Source organism: Sinocyclocheilus grahami, unplaced genomic scaffold (genome assembly GCF_001515645.1).
Source record: "Sinocyclocheilus grahami isolate Dianchi unplaced genomic scaffold, SAMN03320097.WGS_v1.1 scaffold76.1, whole genome shotgun sequence".
NCBI lineage: Eukaryota > Metazoa > Chordata > Actinopteri > Cypriniformes > Cyprinidae > Sinocyclocheilus > Sinocyclocheilus grahami.
The window spans coordinates 1,753,561-1,779,369 of NW_015505255.1; the positions used below are offsets into that span (position 1 = coordinate 1,753,561).

The 25,809-nt window shown below is 37.5% G+C and overlaps 1 protein-coding gene across 4 annotated transcripts in view; it reads right to left on the reverse strand.

Annotated features, from left to right (window-relative positions):
• LOC107585969 (nuclear receptor ROR-alpha-like) overlaps positions 1–25,809 on the reverse strand; it is a 56,137-nt gene that overhangs the window by 9,809 nt on the left and 20,519 nt on the right. For 2 of the 4 annotated variants that reach the window (XM_016273167.1, XM_016273168.1), the window contains exon 3: positions 10,308–10,337. The exons of 1 other annotated variant lie outside the window; for it this stretch is intronic. In XM_016273167.1, the coding sequence (XP_016128653.1) occupies positions 10,308–10,337 (30 nt within the window). Of the gene's footprint in view, positions 1–4,961; positions 5,195–10,307; positions 10,338–25,809 lie in introns of those variants that run through there. One more of the 4 variants, XM_016273170.1, reaches the window with a different exon arrangement.

Below are 25,809 nucleotides of genomic sequence, written 5' to 3' on the forward strand. Positions count from 1 at the left end.
GGAGGTTTTCGTCCAGGATATCCCTGTACTTGGCCGCATTCATCTTTCCCTCGATTGCAACACCCCCACAGCATGATGCTGCCACCACCATGCTTCACTGTTGGGACTGTATTCGAAAGGGGGTTGAGCAGTGCCTGGTTTTCTCCACGCATACCGCTTAGAATTAAGGCCAAAAAGTTCTATCTTGGTCTCATCAGACCAGAGAATCTTATTTCTCACCATCTTGGAGTCCTTCAGGTGTTTTTTAGCAAACTCCATGTAGGCTTTCATGTGTCTTGCACTGAGGAGAGGCTTCCGTCGGGCCACTCTGCCATAAAGCCCCGACTGGTGGAGGGCTGCAGTGATGGTTGACTTTCTACAACTTTCTCCCATCTCCCGACTGCATCTCTGGAGCTCAGCCACAGTGATCTTTGGGTTCTTCTTAACCTCTCTCACCAAGGCTCTTCTCCCCCGATAGCTCAGTTTGGCCGGACGGCCAGCTCTAGGAAGGGTTCTGGTCGTCCCAAACGTCTTCCATTTAAGGATTATGGAGGCCACTGTGCTCTTAGGAACCACTGTGCTCTAAGAGCAGTTCCTTTGACCTCATAATTCCCATTTGCTCTGACATGCACTGTGAGCTGTAAGGTCTTATATAAACAGGTGTGTGGCTTTCCTAATCAAGTCCAATCAGTATAATCAAACACAGCTGGACTCAAATGAAGGCGTAGAACCATCGGTTTTTATACTGTACAAAGCATATTTTCTATTGCCTTATACCAACCCTACCCCTAAACCTACCCCTCACAGGAAACTTTCTGAATTATTTATAAGCCTTTTGAATTACGGGGACACTGAAAATGTCCTCATAAATCACCTTCTCGTTGTAATACCTATGTCATACCCATGTTATTATACAAATTTGTGTCCTCAAACCACATAAACATGCACACACACACACACACACACACACACACACACACACACATGCAAGCACATGCAACCTCATTGTGGAGAAGAAACACAAATTTTTTTTTGTAAAATATTATATTAAACAATATGCACATTATAAAACTGGTATTGTAGAGGCTATTATAATATTAAATAATACCGCATTACATAATGCAACTGCATATACTTGAATAAAGAATATTCGTTTTACAATAAAATGTACGTTTTTTTAAAACACACACACACACACACACATATATTGTATATATATATATATATATATATATATATATATATATATACACACACACACATATAAGCTGTACACTCACTACTTTACATTGTAGCAAAGTGTCATTTCTTCAGTGTTGTCACATGAAAAGATATAATAAAATATTTACAAAAATGTGAGGGGTGTACTCACTTCTGTGAGATACTGTATATACACACAGTGTATTTATATATATATATATATATATATATATATATACTGTGTATTTATATAAAAAATATATATTAAAATATATATAATATATATATTATATATATAAAAAAATGTATAGCGTAAGCATTTACTATTATATATTTCTATAAAATATACACACATTACCTCATTTTGTGAAATATAGTGTGTATATATATATTTACTATTATATATTATTCTAAAGTATACACACATATTACCTCATTTTGTGAAATATAGTGTGTGTATATAGTATAGGATAGAATGTAGTATAATATTATACTATATTGAATAGTTCAGTCTGTCAACAGCTGCATCTTCAGATTTCAGTCAATATAGGAGACTGAAAAACCCCTGTCCACCACTAGATTTTTATGAATTCATCACTTTTACAGACAAGCACCTACAAGCCAACCAATATTTTACAGGTGTGTATCATAATCCGCAAACACAGACTTTCACACACTTCTGTTTGCAAGTGTCGCTTCCTCCTCATGAGATGTTGTGGTTTAACATGTTTGGTTTCTCTCCCGGTGTGAAAGTGCTGATGTGCTGTCTAAGTAGGAAACATAAAACACAGCACCCAACCAAAGTCAAAGCCTGCAAATACACACGCTCACACACACACGTTCCCTCCCCCTTCACTCCCACCCTTTGGGGTTTTTGTAATCTGTTGACAACACTGACTCACATCAGGTTGAGATAAACACTCCATCATAACAAAGGGGAAAAGAACATTCCGGCACATATTAGACTTAAACTGAGCTTCAATAATAAAAGGTTTTTGCAAACACCTAGACATTATATAATTATTTTCTTATTAACTAATACTCATTCATTATCTGTAATTAGGGTGAAACAAAACACATAAAAATAAACCTATTATCTGCTCCAAGAACAAACCAAATGGCGACCAAGCCCTTTAAATTCTACATAATTAACTTTCACGCTTAACCCTAACAAGACTCTAAATTAACCTATGTGTACGTGAGTTTCAGTTCACAATCCCGGTAAATCAACTCAGGGTGAAATCTTATTAACCTTTAGTCATGATGTCAGTAGGTCAGTCAAGGAAAAGCAGTACTTTCACAACAATCTCTAGCTTTGTTCTTAGACAAAAAGATGGTTGATAACAGAACACTTTCAGTTGATCTGAAAACCATCTGATAGATCTGATATTTAACAAGTGCCAAAATAATCTCTAATCTCTTTGAAAGAAGCAGCAGAGGCTCGCACAGATGTTCCACTGCCCTATACCTTATCACTAATAGATAATGACAGCTGCCAGCAAGTCTTTGCATTGCCTGTGTGTGTGTGTGTGTGTGTGTGTGTGTGTGTGTGTGTGCGCATATGGATATGTGTGCACCTGTGTGTGTGTGTGTGTAACTTGTATTATAAAACTATTTCTTTTAATGTACTGTAATTAATCAGTTGGGGAAAATATGGTGATATTTTAGTTAATTTTCATTCACCTGTAGTGTCCTGCCTTAAACAACCACAGAAGGTTCCAGAAGACGAAATATAAATTTTTCTCTAATGAAAAGCTGATTATGAACATTTCAAGATGCATACAACTCTGATGTTGTTAAATGAAAACCACAAAATCATGTTCAGTAGCTGAATTTCTATTAAAATACTATATTACCACAGTGCTGGGGAGATTACGTACAGATTGTGATCATTGCATGATGAAAATTGTAATCAACGATGTAATTTAGATGTGTTCGGACTAATTTTGGATTACTTCTAGATTACTTGCGAGCTAAATTCTTACATTAGAAATGTTTTTGGGTTTTTTTACGTGATGTGACCATTAAACGACATCAGAGAAACAAGCAAATGTGTCGTTAAATGATTGAAATATTAACTTTAAAGCTCAGGGGGACTTCAAGTAAATATTTAAGGTCAAAGGGTTTGACCTGCAAAAAAGTTTGGGAAGCCCTGCATCATGAGATCAAATAATATGCAATCCATAAAGTAATCTGATTATGAGCATTTTAAAATGCTGATTACGTAATCCAGATTACATGTACATCAGTTACTCCCCAGCACTGTGTGTGGTGTGTGTGTGTGTGTGTGTGTGTGTGTGTGTATACACATATACATATACCGTGGAAACCAGAATGTGCAAAGCTGCTCATATTTGGTTACACTTTATTTTAAGGTGTCCTTGTTACAGTGTAGTTATACATTTAAGTACTGAGTAATATTAATTAACTACATGCATTTACTTTAGGGTTAGGGTTACTTGCATGTGATTATGCATAATTAGTTATTATAATAGTAAGTTCATGTAACGTGTAACAAGGCCACCTTAAAATAAAGTGTTAACACACAATTTAATTGATTTCTTTCCCAAATTACCGTGACTGCTTTAAAATATGAGACGCCAATGTTTCAGGAGTTGAACAGGACACATGCTTATTCGATAACCGTTTTATTTCCTATTTGGGTTTATGTATACATTTTATATTTTAAGATTAACTTTTTTGTTCCCCCAAGGCATTGTTAGATGCCTGTCATAGCTATGCAGAGAGTTGTTTCAAAAACAGTATCGCAGCTATTAAACTACATCTTATGATTTTAAATCTGCATTTAACACAACAACGATCTCAAAGTCTGATTTTGTGGTGGCTGTGCTTTAACATCAAATCTTTATCATCTTAATTCAAGTGAGGAAGGGTTTTGCGCATATGCACAATGGCGATTCAGAGTTGGGGGTGGGGGGATTAAGTAAAACACAGCCGTTGGTAGAATAAACAGCCAGGCGCTCCTATGGCAGTCCACCCCTACCTTCCATAAATAGGTCAGTGGAACAACATTCCCCAATCATCCAGCATGGCAACATTCCCATGCCGTGCCAAACATCCAACATGGCCGCCCATGTAGGAGCTGTCAGAAAGACACCATCACATTGCATCACATCACATCACACACTTACTTACTGACTTAACTTATGCTCACGGCAGTTTCAGATTGACTGAGATGTTCCCTCAAACACACACATGCTTTAATGCGTATTACTACAGATCATAAAAGATCTAATATTCACTTTGCAATTCAAAATCATAAAAAAAACATGTAAATGAACATGCAAAACAGTGCACTGAACAGTCCATGCAATGTTTTGAAAACAAAACTGCCACATTATACATGCAAGAAGAGACATTAAGAAACATTAACACAAGCTTATGCACTCTCTCATGTGCACGCACGCACACACACAGGTTTGTTTTTATGGTTTATGGGGACTCTCCATAGGCGTAATGGTTTTTATACTGTACAGACCGTATATTCTATTGCCCTACACCAATCCTACCCCTTACAGGAAACTTTCTGCATTTTTAGATTTTCAAAAAAACTCATTCTGAATTATTTATAAGCCTTTTGAATTACGGGGACACTGAAAATGTCCTCATAAATCACCTTCTCGTTGTAATACCTATGTCATACCCATGTTATTATACAAATTTGTGTCCTCATAAACCACATAAACATGCACACACACACACACACACACACACACACACACATTTCCAAAGCTGTCCCGACTTGGAAATCCCTGTCCTACCTTTCATGGCTGTGATCATTAAGTACATCCTGAGGCTCTGTGGCCACGCTGAGGACCGTCAACAGCCTCGTCTCAAGAGCATGTGCAGGCTGGGACGCAAGCGTTGTGCTACTGACTGACGGGAGCGCTGCTGTGCCTCTCGCCTCTACCGCATGAGAATCCATGTGACCGTGACATAAGGACTAAAACCCTTTCTTCCCGCCCCTTCAACCCTTGAGTGACAGCTTTGTCATCCAATGGCTGATTGGTTTGTTGAGTTTTAGTTGACTGTGTGGTTTAAAGGGTTAGTGTTGACTCTCACGTTGCACTGCTGTGCAATGTGTTTTCATGATACTTTACTGTATGCAGGAAGTTGTCTGCAGGTAAGGCTTCAAAGTGTCAGAGCAAACTGAAACACTTTCTCTTCCTCCATGAGTGTTTCACAGTGACACACAGGGCATTAGTTGCCTGTCGCACTTATCACACCATCTGTAATGATTGACTTCTTTGCTGATATGTCTCACTATTATTACTTGGCACATTATATATCACAAACTACAATGCATCTAAATTATCTTAAGACATATAAAATGTGATGGATAAATGTTTTGAGGTACACTCTGGAGGTATTTTGTAGCTCTTCTAAATGCATACACATACATATATTTATATATAGAGAGAATAAAATATTAATTTTATTTTATGCATTTTTTGTATATTATTTATTAAAATAATATCTTAAATTCATGCAATCAATTTACTCAAATTACTGTAATTTACAAGTGCATGTATGTTTAATGCTACAATTATATTTAAAGCATATACAGTGGGTACGGGAAGTATTCAGACCCCCTTAAATTTTTCTCTCTTTTTTATATTGCAGCCATTTGCTAAAATCATTTAAGTACATTTTTTTCCTCATTAATGTACACACAGCACCCCATATTTACAGAAAAACACAGAATTGTTGACATTTTTGCAGATTTATTAAAAAAGAAAAACTGAAATATCACATGGTCCTAAGTATTCAGACCCTTAGCTGTGACACTCATATCTTTAACTCAGGTGCTGTCCATTTCTTCTGATCATCCTTGAGATGGTTCTACACCTTCATTTGAGTCCAGCTGTGTTTGATTATACTGATTGGACTTGATTAGGACCAAATCCAAAAAAACTTGTTGCATCTTTCCCAAAAAGACTCATGGCTGTATTAGATCAAAAGAGTGCTTCTACTAAATACTGAGCAAAGGGTCTGAATACTTAGGACCATGTTATATTTCAGTTTTTCTTTTTTAATAAATCTGCAAAAATGTCAACAATTCTGTGTTTTTCTGTCAATATGGGGTGCTGTGTGTACATTAATGAGGAAAAAAATTAACTTAAATGATTTTAGCAAATGGCTGCAATATAACAAAGAGTGAAACATTTAAGGGGGTCTGAATACTTTCCGTACCCACTGTGCATGCCAAATTAAAATGTTAATTTAACTATACGTACATAATTAACTAAATATATTATACAATGTAATGTAAAATAGACTAACAATTATAAATTCTAAATGCATTTTTTTAAATAAACGTATACATTTTATCTGTACATTTTGTATGTGTTAACTTAATTTCATGTACATAATTGTTTATATTATATATTTTAGATTTTCAAAAATAATATCTTAAATTTAAATTAATTTACTCAGGTTTGAGATTTTACTAATGTACTGTAAGCAATTTACAAGTGTATGTATGTTTAATATACGTGTATGTATGTTTAATACAATATATGTTGAACATACATACAGAATTTTGATAACATTCATTGTGCAAAATTAAATTCTAAATTGTATGTACATAATTTTAATATAACATATTGGGATGTTATATTAAAATACCACTTTCCAGAACTGGCTGACACAGATACTTTTATTTTTTTGTACTTGCCGATACCAAGTACCGATAACTGTATTTTCATTGTGCATGGATTTTATTTTATTTATTTTATTTTTTTTAAATACTGGGTACAGAAACCAAAAGAATATGTATAATATTAATTGGCTTAGTTCATTTAGCAAACATATATTTCCTTCAGTTATTTTCACACATAATTATGCCCATTAAAATGTATTTCAAGTTGTTTACAAGCTTTTGTAAATATTTTAAATTGAATAGCACATTAAAGCTGCTCCATTGCAGCGGCTCAGTACTGTAATCACAAGACGTTTTCCTGTAATAAAGTACGGAACCACTCATTTTCCTATAGTCTACATAAATCTTATAACAGTGATGAACATATTTATGAAAATATGAAACTTAAGTCATGTTTTTTTTTTACACGGATCTATAATAGAGATATATATAGATCAGTGTTTTTTTTATCATCTGAAACGTGCTGCGACTTATATTCCAAAGCGACTCGTATAATGCAATTAACATCAACAAGCAAAACATGCAACGCGCGTTCACATCTGTATTGGTGCAGAATGAGAGAGACGCGTAGCCTAGCGCATTTCACAAAGACTGCTAGTTTCACTTTCACTTTAAATAAAATTGTGTATGCTTGACGTTTAAAATAAATGTTGTTTAGAGTGAATGCCCCTATAGTTTTTGTTTGATATTTAAGATTTAGTTGTAATCCATATGATTCATGTGCTAAGGCGTGAATATTCAATGTTTAACATTGTATTAATTACATACATGTACTTCTTAGACATTCTTAATCTCTAATAACTCCATTCTGCTGTCTCTGGTTCTGTGGTCTGTGTTTCTTTGTCTAAACACAGCACTGTTTACATGCTGTATGGTATCAGCGTTTAGTATGGGGGTATTTTAACAAGTACGAGTAAAAGAGTGCAGTATCGGGCCCGATACCGATACCAGTATCGGTGCATCCCTAATAACATATTAATCAAACAGAATATAATGTAACAAATTAAGTTACCATAAATTATTTTTTATAAATGTATTTGTATTTTTCTATATTTCATAGGCTATCAAAAGATTCACAATTATCAGCATTATAACAGCCATCTGTCATTAGACATAATTATCTGCATCAGCTAATTAAAAAATCCCATGTTGACCGACCACTAGTTAAAATCATTATTGCTTTTTTATCCCCCACATAATACAGCCATATATAGTAAAGTCATCAGCAGCACAGCAGTGATTTGAAATTGCATGTCTTTGCCTACAGGATAACTGGCATATTTGAAATTCTACCCATGTGTGTGGGGGGGGGTACAAGCACACGCGCATGTAGCCTTATACAGGTCTGGCTGAATCTGAGGGGAACGGGGCCATCTGAATGCTAATGATCTGGCCAGGGCCCAGCACAACACACAACACACTCTCCAATCCACCATGGCCAGAAGGTCTGCTCAAAGAAGAAGGCACACATCTAGCGGAACCAAGCATCGTGAAAAACCATCTCTGCGGTTGTGAAAGTCACTATTACACAACACAGAAGCTGTAGGTAAGAACCTGCTGGCTAACCTCATTAGGCAACAAGTTTCAAAGATGTGACTTTAAACGACAGTTCTTTTACTCAAACTCCAAACCTGTATGCATTTCTTCTGCCGACAAGACAAAACATTACAGATTTTTTGTTTATTTATTCATCTTAGTTTAATAATGCCCCCCCCCCCCCCCCCCCCCCCCCCCCACCACAACCCCCCCACCCCCAACTTCTTTAATAATGCCCCCCCCCCCACCCCACCCCCCACCAACCAATCACCTCACAGACCATAGTTTGAGAACCGCTGCTCTAAACACAAGCCTCTCAATCCAGTTTCTTCTAGAAACATCTCCCACATGCTGTCCAACTGAGGACTGAATAGCTGAAATAGAGATGCTGGAGCTGCTTGTGCAGGTCTCATGTTTCACGGGCATGACAGCAGTGTAAGGATGGGGTTCTGTTGTGCGAGACACTCTCTCAGAGAAATTCATCCCTCTGCAATCCTGAACACATCTCTCACTGGGCTGGGTTTAACTTCAGCAGGACAGACATGCTAATGCATGCTCCCAGCTGCTGCTGCTTGTTTGCTTGGTGTCTCCAACACAAACATCAAGACTCGCATACAAACACACATGTGCAAACACCCACAGTGAATCTCACACGGAATTCTCTTATTTAAGAATGACTAAATAAAATTTGAAATTTTGAATGCAATATGAAACTACACGTTGGAATAATACAGCGAATATACTCTTTCTAGTTTATATACACTGTCCTTCCAGTACATTCAAGTACACGAGGGACATCTCATCCAGTAAAGGAGATTTCACATCATTCAATGCACAAACAGGAAGTCTCTGTTGGTAAACCACAAAAGCATCCCGCTAGTGTGCAGTTATTTTCTTGAGCAGCTCCTCTCACCTTGACCAACATTTTTCTGTCATGTTGGCATAACCTTTTAGCATGAAACCAGTATATAAGAAATGGCTCTCTTCTGTTTCCAGAAACACCTACATTTATGAAGGGCATGTAGGGCACATCAATTAACAAACAAAAAATTACATTTAGTGGTAAATACGGATTCAACCATGTAAATCAAAATTGTTCAGTGTATTTTCTATTGACTATAAGATACATTACAACAGCAATAATAAATAAACTACAAGAAAATGACAAATTGCATTTTATACACACTTATATATACATACAAGTAATTTGCAATTTTTCATAATTTCTCATTTATTATTGCCATTTATAGTGTGTGTGTGTGCATGTGTGTGTACAAATTGTGTGAGAGGATGTGTGTACATGGCAAACATGGTGTGAGAGGAGGTGAAAAATATCAGTTACACCACTGCTACAGTTACAGTAGGTACTACAACTACAATTATCCTTTTACTTATCAGGAAATAAAACCTTATTGAAAACGGATCGATGTTGGTAGGAGAGCACTTTTAATCCAGCATTTATTATCACAGCCATCTCATCCTAGCATGCATTGTCACCTTCTCACATTAACCCAAAGAATCTGATTAAAGCAAAAAAAAAAAAAAAAAAAAAAAAAAAAAAAAAAAAAAAAAAAAAAAAAAAAAAGAAATTTTCCAGAAGTTCAGTGTCTCAGTGTCTTTGCGAGAGTGTGATTATAAACACAAGTAAGCTGTAAAAGCAGACTATTAAGTGGATAGTTCTCCCCTCCCCAAAAAACAAAAAAAAAAAAAAAAAAAAAAAAAAAAAAAAAAAAAAAAAAAAAAAAAAAAAAAAAAGAAATTTTCCAGAAGTTCAGTGTCTCCTCCTCTCTTTAATTATTTTTGTAACTACCAGCCTCCATGATCGTTTGGTCTTACGTGTACAAATGGAGTATGTTACATAAAGATCTGTGGCCACAGGAGTATACTCTTACATGAAGACTGTACTTACATGTGTGTGTTTTCTTTGCTGAGGACACATCTGAAAAAGAGAAGCAATAAAATAAATATTAAACAGGGCTTGCGATAGTTCATACTAGACTCTTAAAAAACATTTAGCTTTAAAACATATGGAAAGAAGTCCATGCTTAAATAGATTAGGATATTAAATTTGGATATAATACAAATTATATTTTCCAAATTCTGTGTTCTGATAAAGTATATATTCATATTACATACAATTTTGAGAGTATAATTTCTTGCAATTAATTGCGCCTATGATTCTTTTTGTATTTTCTGTTTAAATTTTATTTGGCGTTGAAAAAATGGTTTCTGTTGTAGCTTTCCCCCCCCCCTTTTTACACTGTAAAATGACTTTTCATGCCTATGCATCATGGGAAAAAAATGTCAAATACAAAAAATCATTTAGCCTTAGAAAGCAAAATAATAATTATACTATATACTATATAATTATATATGTGTTTGTTATACGACAACATATTGCTTATCATGAAAATAATAATAAAAAAATACTATGTTTATAGTGAATAATGTACACATTCATGTTTTTTAATCGCACAGAAGTGAACTGAAGGCACTCTGTAATCCCAAGCCATCACAGGCCCTGGTTTATGCTTTTACATTCAGGGCAACTCAGGCCAGTGCAGTCAATCACCATTAATCCATCCACTCCCTTTAATCAGGGCTATTGTACTACAGCCAGCTCTATTGTGATGTAAAGTGTCCATCTGAGAGGAATACAATCTGTCATGACTAGTGATACTGTCGAAACGAGATACAAGTGGTAAATTGCAACTGCCAATCAACAAAGCATTAACCAGTGATTTGTGCCAAATGAATTTCCATCTGCTTGTAAATTAGACTCAGTAATAAAAGAGTTCATGTCCAACTCACAGCACGCAGCATGAGGCAAATGAGGCACTAGGGGTGGGCGATATAGCCTCAAAATTATATCACGATATTTCAAGAATATTTGCGATAACGATATTTATGACGATATAGAAAAAAAGGAATGTTTTTATTGGTGATTGCAGCAGCATTTATTAGCGCAAACAAAATGAATGGCATTTTCCATCCTTTTCCAATGAGCTACTGTCATCGATGACAAACTAGTGTAATGTTTATTATTATTTATTAGCTCTAAAAAAGGGGAATATTTATGATGAATTATAACTGGTTATGATTCATAATAAATATTTAGATTATATCTTCGAATTAACTGTAGCAGAATCAATATTACAATTATTTGATCTGTCCGTCCACCGAGCATACAATATAATCATTTATCAATTCAAGGAATATTTATTTTCTGGCCACGGAACAAAACTGTCCTTCTTTGTACAGTGCTAGCAGTAATTCTTAGCAAAATGTAGCGAGGGTTCAAACATTCATTGACTTGGAACTGTGAGCAGTAAACAGAGACAATCCGTTGTGAATATAAGGGATTTAATAAAATGAAACTATATCTAACATATAACTAACTAAAACATATATACACAGAATGAAACAAAGTAAGGAAAAGAGAGAGAATAGGAAACTTGACGGCGAAGAACCATCTGGCAATTTAAACCCCTATACGAACGTAAAGTTTCTGACCAGAACTGTAATTTGTATGCAAATGTCAAAAGGCTAAAAGGGGTCTTTTAAGCCATAAACAGTCCAACGCTTCATGCATGATCCTACGCAGACGCTACACTAGGGATGCTCCAATCCTCCTTTTTCGCCTCCGATACCGATCCGATACCAGTGAAGTTTTTCCCCCCCATTTAAATACATGTAGAATGTATATATCTCTGTGTGTGGAACTGATAATCATTCTTTCACAATCTACTTAGATACAGACTACTGTAAAAGTTTATCATAAACTAGGTTAGTGGATAATTCGGCAGCAAAAGTTATTCTAGAAAAATCAGTGCACAATAATTTTAGAAATCCAAACATTTAGTAAAAAAACAATATTTTGTGGGGAACAAATAAAAGTGTTGCACTAAATATGGTAAATTGTTACACATTGCTATTTGTATTATTATAAAATCCATTCATTAAAAACATTCATATATATGTTAAGCTATCCTATGGCTTCAGAAGTAACACAGAACAAAAAAATTAAACAAAAAATTAACAAAAAATTAAATCTCGGATTTGGATCGGCCCTCTCTGACCGATACCCGATCTGAGAAAAATGGCACTATCGGAGCCGATACCCGATATGAATATCGGATCGGCACATTCCTATGACAAACTACCTAATTTGAAGTGTAAATCTATTGTCATAAAGTGGCAGCAGCAGCTGTGTGTTCGACTTGAAGCAGACCGATCGGTGTATGACATCAACATACCGTGAGAGTGACTTACCCCTTATTTGCCCCAATAAGGTGGCAAATGATGGGAACTTTTTTTAGATGTTAGACTGAAGAATTAATTTCATCATGGATGTGATAGTGATACTGTTGAAAATCTCAAGCAGCTGTATTGAAATCTGTGTACTGTACATGTTAAATGACTGAAGGATCTTAAAAAGGAGCTTATAATTGCTTGAACCAGCATTTTCATTAAACTGATGATGAGAAGAGCTTTCTCTTTTCCTAGCTCTTTTTCATATCTTATATTCAGCTGGACCACAACAAACGTTCTGGCTTGAGGCTTTTGAGGAGGCACATTTATTATTCCTCTCCAGCTGAAAATCTGAATGATGAAAAGAAAGGATCTGACTGCAAACCTATATTTATCCATCTATTTATGAAATGAAACAGGAGAGGCATAAAAAAAATTATCCCACTTTGTCTCGTTCCCATCTTCACAATGCTATGTAAGAAGCGGCTTCAGATCTGATGATGCTCAGCAGCGAAATGACAGTGAATCTCCTGTCGTTGTTCTTTCCATCCATTTCTAATTGGTTTAACTCCTCGGTCTCAGTCTCAAACAGCCTCCCCCTGAGTCTCTTTGTTTCTGTCTGTTCACATTGAAATTTCCCTGTAATTCTCCTTCCATGCTCTGAAGAACAGAGAGCATGTGGATGTGCCACACACACACACACACACACACACTTACACAATAAACAGACTGAGACAACACGACCCACTGAGTTTCAAAATGTGTGTCAGTTGGCGGGATTCATGGTGCATACTGGGTTATTACATTTTTTAGGATGGCTTTTAGGGGAGAACATGTGTGCTTTCAATCTTTGAAAGATTAATCAGAGCTGAATGACACAGAAACTGCCTCAGGATTGAGGTAAAACTACTAATTTGGTGAATTTCTCAATCCTGTTTAAACCGGATGCTGAGATGATCCACATCATCCAATAATGTGCCAAATAAACCTTCTTTAACAATGTTAATAGATTTTCAATTTTACTTTAAACAATTAATAAGTGTTAATGCTGATAATGATTGTGTTGACGTATGTTGTAGTGAAACAAACAGATGGTCTCTTCAGTTCAAACCCTGGGGGTCTGATTACTTAATTCACTGATGTTATCAAAACCAAACACAACACGAATGTGTACTTATGTCACGTTCTCTACTGTGAGGGAGCGCGGAGCGAGGAACGAGGAGACTTTATTAATCCAACACACGTAGCAGGAGAGGTTGACATAAACAAACATTCCATACCGGACCAGGAAACATGGAAACACACACGGCTTAAATAATAAGGGAGCTAATGGGACACACCTAGGATCAATAGAACTAAAGGGGGAACACCTGAAAACATGTATATCAATAATCATAATAACGACAGGAACGGGAAGGACCAAACAAGGGCATAAACATAACACATGGGAAAACCAGGACATGGAACACGTGGGGAGCAAAACACAAAACACGGAACAGAGTCTGACATTACTCCCCCCTCCCAGAAGGCGAGGCTGGTGCAGGACTGGGACATAGGGAATACCTCCAGGGCGGATCAGGCAGTCCAGGGTGCCATGGCGGCACAGGGAGCTCAGGGGTCATGGCGGAGCAGGTAGCTCGGGGAGCCATGGCGGAGCAGACAGTTCAGGAGGCCATGGCGGAACAGGGAACTCGGGGAGCCTGGCCTCGGCCGGTCTCCACGGATGGACCCCTACTACTACCACCCCCCCCCCCAAAAAAATCCTTGTCGAGAAAATCTTATTGTCTAGATTGTTGGGTTAAAAAAAAAAAAGATTCAAATCAATCATCTATCTATTCGCACACATACATACATATATATATATTATATACATACATACATACATACATATATATATACAGTACATACACACGTGTGTGCGCGAATAGCAGTCAGTTTGTATGTATATATAAGGGCTGGGGAAAAAAATATATTGATATCTCGATATTAATCGATTCTCATTTTTACGGAACAATATCGATTCTTAAATCCCAAGAATTGATTAGTCTAGCCTGTTTTCAGTTAATGGACGGAACATTGAAGGGCACTTCCCATCCAATATAATCACAATAAGCATTGTGCTTTGGTACTTTTAATATGAAAAAGTCAGATTTCAAATTCTGTCCATTGTATTGCAGTATTCAAACAATAAATGCCGTTTTGGCGCTGTTTAATGTGGAGTGACAGATCGCTGTATATATACACGTCAATATAACATCTTGTAAACAATGTCACGTAACGCTACATTTACCTCATTAATCACATAGAAAAATCTACTTTAGAGAGGGGCATTTTGCTAAATATATGCACCATATAAAATATTCATTATAAATTTGACTGTTCTTCAATGTTTAATTTATGTTTGAATAAATCCATCAAGTTTTTATGACAACCACAATTATGAAAATTATGTTTATATTTAGCCACAAAATTATGTTTATATTTAAAAAAATGAATTGAAGTAGAAATATTATTACGTAATTGTAACTTTATTATTTAAAAAACTTGTTACTGAAACACACACGGCTTAAATAATAAGGGAGCTAATGGGACACACCTAGGATCAATAGAACTAAAGGGGGAACACCTGAAAACATGTATATCAATAATCATAATAACGACAGGAACGGGAAGGACCAAACAAGGGCATAAACATAACACATGGGAAAACCAGGACATGGAACACGTGGGGAGCAAAACACAAAACACGGAACAGAGTCTGACATTACTCCCCCCTCCCAGAAGGCGAGGCTGGTGCAGGACTGGGACATAGGGAATACCTCCAGGGCGGATCAGGCAGTCCAGGGTGCCATGGCGGCACAGGGAGCTCAGGGGTCATGGCGGAGCAGGTAGCTCGGGGAGCCATGGCGGAGCAGACAGTTCAGGAGGCCATGGCGGAACAGGGAACTCGGGGAGCCATGGCGGAGCAAACAGTTCAGGAAGCCATGGCGGAGCAAACAGTTCAGGAGACCTCGGAGACAGGAGCCCTCACTGGGCTAAACTCGGGGACAGGAGCCCTTCACTGGGCTAAACTCGGGGACTGGAGCCCTTCGTGGGCTAAACTCGGGAACAGGGGCCCTCTGTGGGCTAAACTCGGGAACAGGAGCCGACACTGGAGCGAGCTCTGGGGCCGGGGCCGACTCTAGTGCGAGCTCTGGGGCTGGAACCGACACTGGGCTAAACTTTGGGACAGGAGCCCTCTCTGGGCTAAACTCGGGGACAGGAGCCTTCACTGGGCTAAACTTGGGGACAGGAGGACTCTCTGGGCTAAACTCGGGGACTGTAGCCCTCCGTGGGCTAAACTCGGGAACAGGAGCCGACACTGGAGTGAGCTCTGAAGCTGGGGCCGGGGCCGACTCTGGAGCGAGCCTAGGGACTGGAGCCGACACTGGAGCAAGCCTAGGAACTAGCACCAACTGCCTTCTCCTCCTTAGATTCCCCTTTAAGTTCGGGGTGAAAGGCGTGGTCGGCAGACTTGACACTGGAGCGGCCGGCGGGCTTGACAACAGCGCGGTGAAGCATGCGGCGGTTTCCATGCCAAGGGGAGAAACAAACAGGAAACAAAACATTTTCATAAAAACAAAAAAACAAACACGGGGAGAAGGGGCGCCGCTTACTGTTTTGGTCTGGTATTCTGTCACGTTCGCTACTGTGAGGGAGCGCGGAGCAAGGAACGAGGAGACGTGGAGTACATCAACAAGGAGACTTTATTAATCCAACACAAAGGAACCAGGAAAACACACGTAGCAGGAGAGGTTGACATAAACAAACATTCAATACTGGACCAGGAAACATGGAAACACACACAGCTTAAATAATAAGGGAGCTAATGGGACACACCTAGGATCAATAGAACTAAATGGGGAACACCTGGAAACACATTAAATAATCATAATAACGACAGGAACTGGAAGGACCAAACAAGGGCATAAACATAACACATGGGAAAACCAGGACATGGAACACGTGGGGAGCAAAACACAAAACAGAGTCTGACAACTTATGTGATTTTGAGTTATGCAGAGTTGAATGGGTTCATGCAAGGTTGGTTAAGTTCACTCCCACTCACCGAATAGTTTTGAGGCCCTGCTCATATGAGAGGAAACAGATTGTCAAAGTCATTTGGTGTCAGAAACCTAATGAGAGTTTGACACAGTGACTCTGTAAACCAATTGAAGAGCTTATGACTCGTGGTTAGAGTTGCACTTTCCTTTGAAATAGATATCATTTTTCAGGTGAGCTTACGGTGTTGGAGGTTAGTTAGGGATGAGAGTACATAAATATTTGAGGTTTTAACTTGGAAACACTTAGGAATCTGATATGGTTTATTCATTTTTCAGGCTTAATATTTAATAAGGTTGGGCCAGTATTCTCACCATGTTTAAGAACTGATGTCCCTATCAGAAATGCAAAAATTTTACAAAAACAAGCTTTGTTTTTTTATGAAGAAGTCCTGATGATGCAAAGTCTTTTGTTTGGTATGACTGATGAAGAATTTACAGTGCTCAAAGCACAAAATCCATGATAAGAAGGATCTTCAAATCAAAAACATGTTCCACAAAGATTCATTCCCTGAACAAATAACACAAATCCCAAAACCTTCACCTTCTAATGCCGAAATTATACATCTCTACAACCTAAGCTGCTTACCAATGAATAAAATAACTAACAAAATATGTGTATAAAATGAATACATATACACTAGTCAAGTCAAGTCACCTTTATTTATATAGGGCTTTTCAAAGCAGCTTTACAGTATCAAATAGGAAAATGGTTTGTCAATAATGCAAAAGCACAATATTAAACACTCAATTTTCAGGTAAAGGCAGTTCATCATTGAATTCAGTGATGTCATCATCCAGCTCAGTTCAGTTTAAATAGTATCTGTGCAATCAAGTCGACGATATCGCTGAAAACTAAGTGTCCTCAACTAAGCAAGCCAGAGGCGACTACTACATACACTACCGTTGAGTTTGGTAAGATGCTGACGCAGTGCATTGTGATTGGCCGAACACCGCAAGCACTCGCCGGAAATGTAACGCCCCTTACCATAATCGCAAGCTTCATTTTTCAAAATAAATGTAAAGACAGAGCCCGAAAGGGGAACAGAGTCTCGTGACAGACACAGTGATGAAGCTGGTATGTGTGCAGTACACAAGCCACGGTTAAGACAGCGGACTCCACTTTGATGTGATGTGACGTGCGCTCTCTCTCTCTCTCTCTCTCTCTCTCTCAAATTCAAATGAGCTTTATTGGCATGACTTGCACAGTATTGCCAAAGCATTGTCCATTACATGAATAAACAATTATATAATACATGAACAAAACAACAATAGATATGTAAAATAAGTAAATTAATTATAATCGCTCTCTCTCTCTCTCTCTCGCTCGCTCGCGCACACACACACACACACACACACACACACACACACACACGACGCGCAAAACTCCGCATTTTAACAGTCAATAGCAAATACTAAAACTATTAACAAAACAGTAGCGGATTCAGAAGCGCCAGATTGTCATAGCAAAGTCAGAATTACCTCCTCTCCTAGGTTCACGAATCGGTCGTCCATAAAATGCATTGCTGTTCTGTTGTAAGTGATCTTAAAGATTCCTAAATGCATCTACTTTCGGAAGGCCAAATAAAGAGCTTTTGCTTTCACCTAGAAACACACAGCGTCTCCCTGACATGCTGCTTCAACAGTAAAAACTGTAATATTGCTAAATTTTAAAATAATATATATATATATATATTTCTAATATATTTTAAAATGTAAGGTCACATGATCCTCAAGAAACATTTCTTGCTATTATTACTTGTGCTGCTTAATATTTTTGTGAAAATCACAATACATTACATTGTTTTCAGGACTCTCTGATGAATTGAAAGTTTAAAAGAACAGCATTCTACACTTAATCCAAAACTTTTTTAAACAACATCTGTCTAATTGTTAATAATTATTAGACATGTAGTTTTTATGAGTTTTCCTTTTTTTTTTTTACTGAAAAAAAATTTCTTCAAAACACCACATTTTAAGCATGTCTAAATGAAGCAGTAAAAATAAAGGAAAAAAGGTAAGGGAAACTTTTGTCAATTTTATAATCTAATTCTCTATGTTTTTGCAGGATAACATCAAATGCTTATCTTAACAAAAAAATATATTATTCAGTCCAACACTGTGTGTATTCCAGGGGTCAAAGGGTTCAGATGGACGCACATGCTCATAGGACTTGCTTTTCTTACACATGGTTTCTAGTCGATGAGATGAAGCTGGAATGCAGGCCATAATGTTGTTACAACTCCACTCCTCTCTGTCTCTTGCACTCTGTTTGACTCTTTCAGTCCTCTTTAAACTCTTAACTATGTTAGCATCAGCAAACGTCAGTTACACTGATGACAGGTATTCTCTTCAGTTTGAAGATCACACTGATATTCATGACAGGCTCTAGCACTGGCTGTACACACTCCCTGGGGCTCAAACATACTGATAAACCCCTGAATTCATTAACGTCAAGCAAAAATGAAATATTAAAAAACAGAAATGTTATAAAACGGATAGTTCAGACTCTGGATTTTGATTGGATGAGCTGCGTTGGAAGCCATTGTTAAATGCAGATAAACCTGTAATTGCTGCACATTCTATGTTAATGTGCCAAGTTTCTACTTTGTTTGGCAACTGTAAACAACGGCTAAGCTAATGTACTTTATCACTTGGCGGAGGAATGATTTACTTAGCTGTTATTTATTAGTTGAATTCATTATTAAATGATTATTTATATTTAAAATAAGAAAAGTTGTGTGTGCATTTGCACTACACAATGAACACTTAATTTATAGGGTCTCAGACGGTGAAACTGGCCACAAATGCGAACAAAAATTGCATTAATAATTTAAAAGTTACAACTGGCAATCATTGATGATTGTTCATCAGACATCATCTCATTACAGTGCATAGTCTGTGTCAGAAATCAAAAATCTCTACTGGTTGACAAATTTCTACCGTCTCTGCTGGTATATCACCCCAAAGTCAGTCCAAAATGTTTTCTTTTTTTTTTTTTAACAAAACCCAAGCTCATGGAGAGTTAGCCTTTTAAATCTGACACACTCAGTCAACAATTCGTTCAGTGCTGTAACTGGGCTAAAAATGTACTCCCTCACTGAATCGTGAGCCATTTTCCTGCTATTTTCACATTTTCATTCGTATGACGTATATTTCTGGTTTGTGAGCCTTTTTACTAACTCTCGGTTTTGTTGAAATCAATTTTCTGGAGCCATGAACTACCATTAAGTAACAAAACCAAAATGAGAAATAACAGAGTTCATATGTCAACAAAGCAACCTCTGTCGTACAACCCCATTTAGCAGATGTTGTGGTCTTCTTTATATTGACATTCGCTTTATTAAAGCTACAGATAATAAGTGCTGAATTAAAGCCATAACGTGACGGTCCAGAGGAAATGGAGAATGACAAGCATCAGTCAGTGAAATGGCAGGTAGAGTTTCACATCATATTTAATCGAATCTCCAGTCCATTTCTCTCTCTTTCACATCCTTCACAGTTCACACCACTCTTTCTTTTGTATTTTTCCACCCCTCACTGAATCGTGAGCCATTTTCCTGCTATTTTCACATTTTCATTCGTATGACGTATATTTCTGGTTTGTGAGCCTTTTTACTAACTCTCGGTTTTGTTGAAATCAATTTTCTGGAGTCATGAACTACCATTAAGTAACAAAACCAAAATGAGAAATAACAGAGTTCATATGTCAACAAAGCAACCTCTGTCGTACAACCCCATTTAGCAGATGTTGTGGTCTTCTTTATATTGACATTCGCTTTATTAAAGTTACAGATAATAAGTGCTGAATTAAAGCCATAACGTGACGGTCCAGAGGAAATGGAGAATGACAAGCATCAGTCAGTGAAATGGCAGGTAGAGTTTCACATCATATTTAATCGAATCTCCAGTCCATTTCTCTCTCTTTCACATCCTTCACAGTTCACACCACTCTTTCTTTTGTATTTTTCCATCAGTCTATTTCTGTCTGACAAGCTTACAAGAGATGATGATCGCATTTACGTAAAAGGCACACAAGAGCACACACACACACGGACACACACCCACAGAGATCCAGACAGCACTTACACAAACACTCCCACTGTGCATTACAGCACAGCACTGAGATTATGCCAAACTGGGTTAGTAGAGCAGTACTGGGTTACACAGAACAACAAACACACACTGAGGAGGTACGAGAGGGGAGGAGAAGACAAGGAGGAAGATAAAGGGAGGGGAACAAGTGGTCATGAAGTGGACTGCCAACACCAGCTCAGTTCATTGCTTATGACCAGCTCTGCATGTTAATCTCTGCGAGTAAAAAGCATGTTGATGTGCCCCTGCCGGGCGTAATGAGGGGGCTATCGGCTCCTACTGCGGAGAGGAAAATAACGGTTATGCACCAAAGGGAGGGAGAGAGCGTGAGATCACATAACGAGATCATGGAGAGTGTGTGTTAGCAGCAGGATAACAGAGCTTAAACCTCCAAAGGGATTAATAAAATCTGGTTTCCAGGGACTCTGGTATATGTGAATTTAAAGGTTTAACCATGCACAACAGCCAGAGAACTGAAAAATATTTTCCAGAGTTTTTTAGTAGCATAGTTGTCAAACAATTCAAAAGATAAAGTGGGGTTCAAAAGTCTAATACCTCCTGTGAAAATGCTTCTATTTGTATTTTTATATTAAGCAGAAAAACTCTTTTCAGTTGTTTTAATCCAAAATTGCTATAAAATTAAAGTCATATGTCTAAATAAGTTGTGTTCCAAATTTGAAGTTGATATAAAAAAATTGAGGTTCCTATTAGTGCTGGGCTGTATACCGGTTGATACCGAATACCGGTTTTTATTTTTGTTATGATATGAATTTTGAAAATACCACAATACCGGTATATGTGACTTAAACAACGTTCGGAACGCAACACTGTTTGAAAGGGGTGTTGCACTGTGGTGAGGGAACAGCTGTATGTGTTACTAAGCGTGAAAGTTCCAAAACTGAAGCTGTAGAACTAATAGAACGTGATGACAGAAGAACTCATCCACGATATCCACATTGACCGCCACGAATATCCACCGCCCCTGCCATCAGCTCCCGCGTCTCACACACTCACGAGTGTGACTTTAGCACTAGATTTAGCAACTTTCAGACCCTTTTAGCTGATTTTTTCCAATAGAATATTCATACTGACAAACCTAGCGACTTTTTTTGATAAACCTTAGCTATGGTTCAGTTGCGTGATTTCGCCAGTGCGGAGAACGCGAGGTCTGACTTTCCCGGAGAAGTGTCACCTCTCTCGGCGTCTGTTCTGTGCAGTGAGCGGCAGAGAAGCAGCGCATTCAGTTAACCGCACCGCAGCCGACTCGTCAATAAATGAGTACAAAACAGCATTTCCTAGCACCTGTCGCTTACTGAGTGTTTGGAATTATAAGCGTAGTTCGTCTGTTAATATCACATGCACTTTTTTTTTTTTAAGTAACTCAGACGCAGGCAGTGCGCTGCATGAGACAAAAAAGTAACATAGCCAAAACCACCGCATAGCCACTCTTTAGTGTAGATGCATGTTGATTTTATGAGACGATGCCGCGATTATAAATGAGAGTGACTCCTGGTTAACATGTATTAAAAGGGGTCGTGTTTAGTCACTCACTATTTAGTGTGGTATTTTTTGACAATATTCACTCATCATGACAGTAAAATAGGGCATTCCAAGTCAATATACTGCGGTATTTCCTCTCTCAATCAGTAGAAAATATGGTTAACACCCGGTCATGCATGAAAAAAAAATACCGTCTTGTACCGTGAAACCGGTATCATTTTGAAAAATACCGTGATATAAATTTTTGGTCATACCGCCCAGCACTAGTTCCTATGCAATTTTGTTTAGGCGTTATACCAAAAATAGCCACCGGGTGACACCCAAACTCCTTTTAATTTTTTTGGATGCATTTTTCTGCCACAAATTTTTAAATTTCTCTTTCAATATTACTTCGATCACAAAACAACCACCAAATACGAATCTTGAGACTCAGACCTTTCCAACGATATGGATTTTGTCAAGATTATAAAATGTTTTGATTCTAAAAGACCATAATACATTTTGTAATATGACTCCTCCCACTAAGGGATTTAAAGTACCATTTCCATGGTAATGCAACGTACGATTTCAAAATGGTTTTCACGGGATGAATTTTGAGGTTATAAGCTTTCAAATTATATATAATTTATGATGATTACTAATACATGTGATAGGGAAAAAAGAAACGAAAAGGTCAGAACTCCTGTTATGATGCATTTGTTTTGAGGTGCACTCTTGTCATAAATTAATTTATTACTGTTCCTACATAACTTTTAACAACAAACAGTGGCAAAATGTCTATTTAGCAGTCTTAGACCTTTCCAACGATATATAGTTTGTCATGATTAGATTAGGATTTAATTGTAATATATTGAAGTAAATTTAGGCATCCCGCTGGCGGGACGGTGACAGTTAAGGGGTTAAAAAAAAAAATTATCTTATTTAAAACTGTACTCAATTTATTTAAATTAACTAAAATGGTTTTCAAAATTCCTAAGCATTTAGTTTGTTCCTTTTTTGACAACTTTAATGACAGCAGCACTCAAGCTTAACTCCACAGGTTTTTAATCAAAAATTGTGTAAAAAATGATCATGTTCTCCAGCATGACTTGAGAATTATCCAAACGCTAAATGGAAGCAAGAAAAACGGACCGTCTTTGTGCAAAGGAGTTCACATGATAAATGCCACAGCTTTGCCTAATTATTGACTTACAAATGGCGCAGATTAAGAAAAAAAGTATTCTTCATTTTACGTCATGTAAATGTTTACAAATCCTCAAACATCCTGTTTATTTCCAGATTTAAATTAATTTTGAATCCCATATTTTCAGCATGGTCTCAGACTTTTGGCCCCCACCTTTGTATATGTTAGAACTAGGAGCAAATGCTGTTCTTCAATAATCTCTTCATAAAACCATCTGCTAATGTACAGATGCATAGTGAGCAGATGCCAGTATAAATTCTTACATTATATGTTGCTTTTATGAATCACCCACGAGATGTCACTCTCAACTGATCACATTTCACAGCATGAGAAAAAGGTCATGATGTCGGCTTTATGAAGACTTCTGCCCCCTCATGGCACAGAAAAATAATGCATGCAATCAAAATCCTCAGATCCACTAACTATAGAACCTACTTGAGCATCATTAGAAATAAACAGGCAAAGGGAAAACATCAGCATTTATGTGTCAAATCTGCTGTAGTGTTTCTTACTGAAAACGTCTCCTGACGATAAAGTATTTCTTATATACAGGCAAAAAAATTAGAGCACAGAAGGAGAGGCGGAAATAGCAGAAGCAACTATGAGATAGAGAGAGAGAGAATAAAATACACTTTGAATGTAGACTTTATATAATCCCAATCACTAAGGATTAGCTTCATTTTACATAAGCCCATGGCTCGGCTCTCTCCTCCCTCCCATCCGGATGCTGCATCTGTCAAATTACTCATTTCAGCCACTGCCAGGTTTCCACTAACAACAAATCCACTAGCATCTCCTCTACGAATGACCGGCACTCATGTTTTCAATTTGATAGTCTGGACCAAATTAATAATAAATTTATCTCGGAAAAGGTAACTGTCAGAATCCATTTTAAGTCCTGATGTTTGCTTAAACATTGATGAGTACTGACACATATTATTAATAGCACCCACACCATGACACTTTTAGCAGGTAAATAATCGGAGTTTGCCGTTTCCCCCACTGAAGGGAAGTAGTGTGACAGAGCAGCTAATGCATCCGAGTCACCAAATCACACACACATTTACAGCCAGCCATGACATTACAACACAAGCAGACACCTAACATTGACAGACATGATGATGAAGCATCTTTAAGAGCTGTTCTGCTCAATTGCACATGGAAGATGTTTATTTGACAGACTAGTCGTTGAAGGAGGAAGCATATATGTGTATATAAGTGCAGCGAAACTGAGACAGAGCTGGTGGATTCAGTCCTACCGCTGCTGTGTTTAACAGGATGGAGGATGAGTTTAATGGAAAAATTTAATGGTTTTATTGACGTCATCTCCGCTTTAAAATTCCACATCGGTCTTACTCTGGATGCAGATTTCCCCGGGCCGCAGTCATGTCTGCCTGCTTCTTATGGCGCCGCTCACTCTCACAATCTTGAATTCATCAAAGATTGCTCATCAGCACAAGCCCCTCTGCCTTTCATCTAATCCACAACACTACTGCATTGGCATAGGGGAAAGTACGGTGGCCGAGAGGTGCAGAACAAAGCACAATTCTGAAAACAAAATAACAAATTACAAACGCAAATGCAAGTCTACAAAACAAAATAACAATTCAGAAAGCACAACAATAATTCAGAAAACATTATAACAAGTCAGAAAGCACAACGACAAATCCGAAACCAAATGAACAAGTCAGAAAACACAACGACAATTCAGACAAACCGGAAAAGGTAGGTATAGTTTGAGACAGCGCCATTGGTTTGGGATTACTCACCGCTGACTGGACGAGACATCTGTCAATCAAAAAATACGGAGTGTCTATTTAGATTTAGTTAAAAGTGGCTGTTACTCATCAGCTCCAGTGGCGTAGATGGATAAGCGCTAGTAGTCGGCATTTTGACGTGATCGACCCGGGTTCGATCCCACCTTTTGCCAAACTTATTTTTCTCACTTTTCAAATCTCGTATCACATCATAAAGGCATTTATTTTCAATAAAAATGAAGGAAATAAACAAAAAGTTGAAAATAAAGTATCGGGTAGGGTTAGGGTGGGTGTAGGGAGGGCTTTATTGTACCAATAAGGTGGCATCCATGTAATAATTAAAATTATAATTTACACTCAATACGTTATTATTGCATACTGTTTTATAATGTACTACAATACTGAAGTGCAGCTAACTGTCACTATTTGCAACAAGTAGTATACTTGATAGTAGAAATAATGCTATTTTAACAGTGTAAATAGGTATTTGCACGTAGTGTAAATAGCATATTGCTAAAAAAAATA